The 6,000-nt window shown below is 35.9% G+C and overlaps 3 protein-coding genes across 4 annotated transcripts in view; 2 read left to right on the plus strand and 1 right to left on the minus strand.

Moving 5' to 3' along the window:
• Positions 1,930–4,199, plus strand: LOC104742922 (inactive GDSL esterase/lipase-like protein 25). The gene is made up of 5 exons (XM_010464006.1): positions 1,930–2,254; positions 2,345–2,460; positions 2,868–3,068; positions 3,152–3,404; positions 3,490–4,199. The coding sequence occupies exons 1-5, from the start codon at positions 2,017–2,019 to the stop codon at positions 3,864–3,866; spliced, it is 1,185 nt and encodes a 394-aa protein (XP_010462308.1). The 5' UTR covers positions 1,930–2,016; the 3' UTR covers positions 3,867–4,199.
• On the minus strand, positions 3,637–4,870 carry LOC104742921 (17.4 kDa class III heat shock protein). 2 transcript variants are annotated; one of them, XM_010464005.2, is made up of 3 exons: positions 4,549–4,870; positions 4,203–4,469; positions 3,637–3,759 (listed from the first exon to the last, which is right to left on the minus strand). In XM_010464005.2, exons 1-2 carry the CDS (start codon positions 4,750–4,752, stop codon positions 4,203–4,205), a joined length of 471 nt encoding a protein of 156 aa, XP_010462307.1. In that variant the 5' UTR covers positions 4,753–4,870; the 3' UTR covers positions 3,637–3,759. The 2 variants fall into 2 exon arrangements, with proteins under 2 accessions (XP_010462307.1, XP_010462306.1); XM_010464004.1 differs by lacking the exon at positions 3,637–3,759 and having other exon boundaries at positions 4,006–4,469.
• The window catches only part of LOC104742927 (trihelix transcription factor ASIL1-like), a gene marked incomplete in the record, with an annotated part of 2,014 nt that continues 1,326 nt past the window's right edge, over positions 5,313–6,000 (plus strand). Inside the window, 1 exon segment of the mRNA XM_010464010.2 lies at positions 5,313–6,000. Within this exon segment, the coding sequence (XP_010462312.1) occupies positions 5,522–6,000 (479 nt within the window).

Consider the following 6,000-nt stretch of genomic DNA (forward strand, 5'->3'; position numbering starts at 1 on the left):
CTGGTACGCTTTGTTAACTCGTGACAAAACGTCGTTTCGGTCGATGAACATATGTTTACTTTTCAAGCTTGAAGTTGATGATACTTAACTTAATACTTGCATTTAATACTCGACTAGCTTAGCTTGTGTCCGCGAACGATTCTAATGTCAAGGTTAAATTAACGATCGTGAAACCACTTGACACAAAGAGAGTATAAATTATATTTTAGTATTTGATCGAAATAAGTACTACCACAACACACTCTTCTAAATAAAACAATGATTTTTACATATGCTCACAACATGTAAGTGGATGTAAAATGAAGTTATCATCATTAAAATGGTGTAATACTTTGTTTTCTTGTCGACTAAATTAGTAAAAGAGTCCATTACTATATTAAACACTTTTTTTGAAAAGTAATTGGAAATATAAACAGTTTTTGTTAAAAAGTTTGAAGAATAGGCACTTTTTAGCTTTTGTGAGATAGATAATTTGTGAGAGAGAGTATAAAACAAAAACAAATAGAATAATCAATATATCCATGATTATGTGTCATATAAATCTGGTGTACCATATGAATTTGGGATATCATATGGTGTACCATATGAATCTGGTGTACCATATGAATCTGGTGTACCATCTAGCTTTGGTGTACCATCTGAATCTGGTGTACCATATGAATCTGGTGTACCATCTAGCTTTGGTGTACCATCTAGCTTTGGTGTACCATCTAAATCTGGGATATCATTTGAGTATGGTGTACCATCTTTGGTGTATCATTTACGTTTGGTGTATCATCTAGGTCTAGTGTACTATCTGGCTATGGTGTACCATCTGACTCTGGTATACCATCTGACTCTAGTGTACCATTTGGGTCTGGTGTACCATCTGAATCTGGTGTACCATTTAGATATGGTGTACCATCTGAATCTGGTGTATCATCTAGATCTAATATACCATATGGATTTAGTGTACCATCTAGGTTTAGTGTACCATTTAGATTTGGTTTATCATCTAAGTTTGGTGTACCATATCGGTTTAGTGTACTGTCTAATTAATATTTCAAAATGTAAACCCTACAATCTGTATACCAAACCATATCCCTTCAAAACTATACCCTAAATGTATAATAGAGAACCCAAACATAAAAAATCTAAAAACTAACTTAAAAAATTGAAATGTGTGAAATACTGTAATTCTGGTGTACAATCTGGGTTGGGTGTACCATATGAGTTTAGTGTACTATCTGGGTTTGGTGTACCATCTAAATAAATTTTCAAAACTAAACCATACACTCTAAATACTAAACCCTATTTCTTCAAAACTGTAACCTAAATATAAAATAGAGAATTCAAAACTAAAAAAAAAAATTTAAAATTTTGGGAAGTTTATGAAATTTCTAAAAATTAATTTAAAATATTGTAATGTGTTTAATAATGATATGTTGGGAAGTTTATGAAATGTGTGATATAATTATCCATAATACATGTTTTAGTGTTGTTTAGGATAAATCAATCACACATCTAAAATTCAAAACACATAAATCCATTAAAAAGAATTTATTCATTTATAAAGATAATTTTTTTTTAGGTTATTATTTTGGTCATGTCTAAAAAATAAAATGTATAAAATTCATCAATTATTAAAACATACATTTGTTATTGAGATGATTTTTATTAGGTTCAGTTTTAAAATAAATTTGTCTTTATGCAAATTTATCAAATAAACAAAAGGTTAAAAATGTCATTTTCTAAATATTTCTCTAATAAAACTTTCCATTAGAGAGAAAATAGAAAAATGTCTATTTTTTTAATTTGTTTTGAAAAGTGTATTTAAGTCTTAATAAATAATGCCACCAACAAAGGGATAACGTAGAAAAGACATAATATAGGAGTAGTAAATTTTCTTTTTAAAAAAAAAATTAAAAAACGTTGATCACGTAGCTTCATCAATGCGTTTACGTTCATTCCTTCATTGTTCGTGGTTTCTAACTAAGTAACCAACGTCGAAGCTCTCTCTCTCTTTCCGATATTTCAATGGCGAGTCTCAAATCTCACTTCTTCGCTACTCTACTACCTCTTCTTCTTCTACTTCACTTCCCCACCGTCTCTTTTGCTCAGACGCTCTTCGTGTTCGGTGATAGCCTTTACGACGCCGGAAACAAACAGTTTCTCTCTCAGAACAGAGTTGACGCAAGTTTTCCTCCTTATGGAGTCACCGTAGGACAAGCCACGGGACGGTGGTCCGATGGTTCTATCGTTCCGGATTATCTTGGTAATTATACTGATCACTTCAAGAATCTATGACTAATATGGTTTTTTTTTATTTGATATTTTGTTTTTTTTATTATTGTTTTTTTCGCAGCTGATTTCATGGGAATTCCTCATATCTCTCCGATTCTCCAAACCACGGCGGATTTTTCTCACGGAGCTAATTTCGCTGTCGCTGACGCCACCGTTCTCGGCTCTCCTCCGGAGACGGTCAGTTTTCTTTTTCTTCTTTAAATTATATTGCTAAGAACACCCTTATTGGTTTAGATACCTAAAGTATCTGATGAGAACCTTTCAACTCTTCTCTCTCAAATTTTTAAAAAAAATATTTTTAATTTATTTTAATGGGCAGGTATCTAACTTAGATATTCCCATGGAGTCATGGAGATGGCCTTATTGTTGGATATATATTTTTTATGACTTCGGAATCAAGTTTGTAGTCAAATCAAATCTTGGGTTGGGTGCAAACAAAAATCAATGTTACATTTAGAAACAATTGCATAAGTATAATAACTGGTTGAAGCTTTTGGTTCTTGATGGTAGAAATTTCATTATAAGACAAATTTCTAAGGAATTTCAGATTAAAAGATTTAGATATTTTTGAATGCTTTGTACAGATGACTCTGTCACAACAAGTGAGCAAATTTTTGGAAAACAAGAACAAATGGACAAATCAAACATGCTCTGAAGCTATCTACTTGTTCTACATTGGGTCTGATGATTACTTGAACTATGCTAAGAATAATTCAAGTCCCTCAGATGATGAGAAACAAGCTTTTGTGGATCAAGTCATCACTACCATAGATTCACAAATTAAGGTTAAAACTCTCAGCAGCTACATCTCGTTGATCTGTTTTTTTCTTCCCGCTATATATTTTGTTTTCATCTGTTGATTTTACAGGCGGTTTATGGAGCTGGAGGGAGGAAATTTGCGTTGCAGAACTTGCCACCGTTGGGTTGCTTACCAGTCGTGAAACAAGCAAGCGGAGATGTTCAAGAATGCGTGAAACTGCCTTCTGAAATGGCAACTTTACATAACAATAACCTGTTGCAGCTCATGGTTAAACTCTCACGAGAACTCAATGGTTTCCAATACTCGTTTTACGACTTCTTCAGCTCGGTCCAAAACAGAGTTATCAAGTCTAAGACTTACAGTAAGTATCTTACAATAATGTATGCATCCGTCAATCATCATCGATCACCATATACCTTTGACATTTATATTGTGTGATGATGCAGCATTCGAGACAGGGATCGCTGCTTGTTGTGGAACTGGATCTCTCAATGGGACAGGTTGCTCGGTCGACAATGTATGCACCAAGCCTGAAGAATACATCTTCTTTGACGGGAAGCATTTGACGCAAGAAGCCAACCTTCATGTCGGGCATTTAATGTGGGGAGCAGATCCGGAAGTGGTTGGACCGAACAATCTCAGGGAGCTTATGGTCCTTCCTCTGGACATTACAGTCATCTTAGCTAATATACAAGAAGCTATGGCTGCCATGAGACCTAGACAGAGAAAAATTGAGAGTCTTTATGATATCAAGAAGATGGAATCAGAGATGGAGAATCATTGGCTTTATCAGTTTAACGAAGCTAGCTCTTTCATGATATAAGATTGTGGTTACGATAAAAACTAAAACATCCCTTTTTTTTATGTTCTTAATCAATGATAAACTAGACAAGCTAATAAACTAATGATAATACTCACATCACAACAATCATCTGTTCTTAATTAAAAAGGAACTAGACAAGGAAACTGAAACATCTAATTTATTGAAACAACCGCTTTACAAAAGGAACAAGAATCCTTAAAAGATAGATCCAAACTTGTGGTTGTGGACATGGACCAGAAAACATGAGACAGAACAGAGTCCTTACAGATCCAAAAAAACAACAAACTACAAACTAGATAGGACACAAAAAAAAAAACACGAAGAAGGAAACCATACTCAAGAAACAGCGATTTGGACAGTCTTAGGCTTAGGCGGCTGCGGCGGTAACTTGCCAACGGTGACAGTCAAAACCCCATCTTGATATTTAGCCGTAACGGCAGACACGTCAGCATCTTCCGGTAACCGGAACTTCTTAACAAGATTCTGAGCAAGCCTCCTCTCGAGTCTGATGTACTTAGAACCTTCTTCACTCTCATCACCATCATCTCTCTTCCTCTTCCCATTACTCTTTATCACCAATGTCCTCTCTTCCTCCACAGTCACCTATCACCATCACCACAAAATCGTATCAGCAAAAAACCCTAATTCTCATAACCAATTTGTGATTTATATAAGTAAGTACCTGGATATCGGATTTTGAGATTCCGGGGATGTCGAGATAAAATATGTATTCTTTGGAAGATTCCAAAATGTCGATTGGGATATTGTTATTTCCTCCTCCACGAGACTCGGTATTGTTACCTTCGCCGGAACGAGCGATCGGGAGAATCAGCTTCTCGATCGTCTCCGGGAAGCCGAACAAGTGGTTTATCGCAACAGCACTCATTTTCTTTTTCTTTCTCCGATTCTGAAAACTAAAGCATCAAACTTTTCTAACTGAATCGTCTTCGTGTTCTCTCGATTTGTTTCTCCGATTTGAAACTTTAGCTCCATTGTTATTATATCGAGGATACAAGAACGTTCCAGAGGTTAAATTCTAGAAGGAACTAGTGATCTTGAGCTGTTTCCAAAAAGCTTCCACGCCATCATCAAATCTCTCTTTTTCTTATTGGGCCTTCACAGTTATATTAGGCCTTTAGTCCACTGGACTTTATTTATCTCATTGTTCTATTTCGGGTTTGAGCTATGAGGCTGCTTTTTAAAATAAAATAAAAAATTATGAATTCAAATTTGTAATTTGTAAATATAATAATATTTTTTATTCATTTTGTCCACTACACAAAAATATATATATATATATATAGAGATTGAACAAAATTAAATTCATAATCCGTCGGCTGTCAGGGTGTGTATATTCAATATTCTTCATTTCTTCCAATAAAAATGGCAAAAGAATAAATACCATATAGCAATAATGTTAATTTACCAATAAAAACCAAATCGAATATTCACGGTTTCTGATATCGCTCGCTTTCACGTTTATTTTTAAAAGAAAGGGAGTTGAAGGGTGTTTTCGTCTTTTAACATAACCATCGGGTCAATAACGGAGATTTCACCTAGCCGGTGACCTTATCCCCTCGCCGGTGAACGAATCTCAGATCCAAAACAATTTGGCATAAAATTCCTCAGATTCTCTGAAAAATTCAAGCTAAGCGATGGAGGAAGACGACGAGATTCAGTCGATTCATTCTCCGGGAGATTCTTCCCTTTCACCACAAGCTCCTCCCTCTCCGCCGATTTTGCCGACAAACGACGTTACCGTCGCCGTTGTGAAGAAACCGACGGCTGCTTCTGTTTCGTCTCAGTCTCCGTCGAGGAACGCTTTAGCGTTAGTGGTTCATACTCCTGCTGTAACCGGTGGTGGTGGTAGCGGTAACAGAAACGGACGAGGAGGAAGCGGTGGTGGCGGCGGCGGAAGAGACGATTGTTGGAGCGAAGAAGCTACAAAGGTTCTAATCGACGCTTGGGGAGATCGGTTCTCTGAGCCAGGTAAAGGAACATTGAAGCAACAGCATTGGAAAGAAGTAGCTGAGATTGTGAACAAGTCTCGTCAATGCAAATACCCTAAAACTGATATACAGTGTAAGAACAGGATTGATACTGTCAAGAAGAAGTATAAGCAAGAGAAGGCTAA

Source organism: Camelina sativa, chromosome 14 (assembly GCF_000633955.1).
Source record: "Camelina sativa cultivar DH55 chromosome 14, Cs, whole genome shotgun sequence".
NCBI lineage: Eukaryota > Viridiplantae > Streptophyta > Magnoliopsida > Brassicales > Brassicaceae > Camelina > Camelina sativa.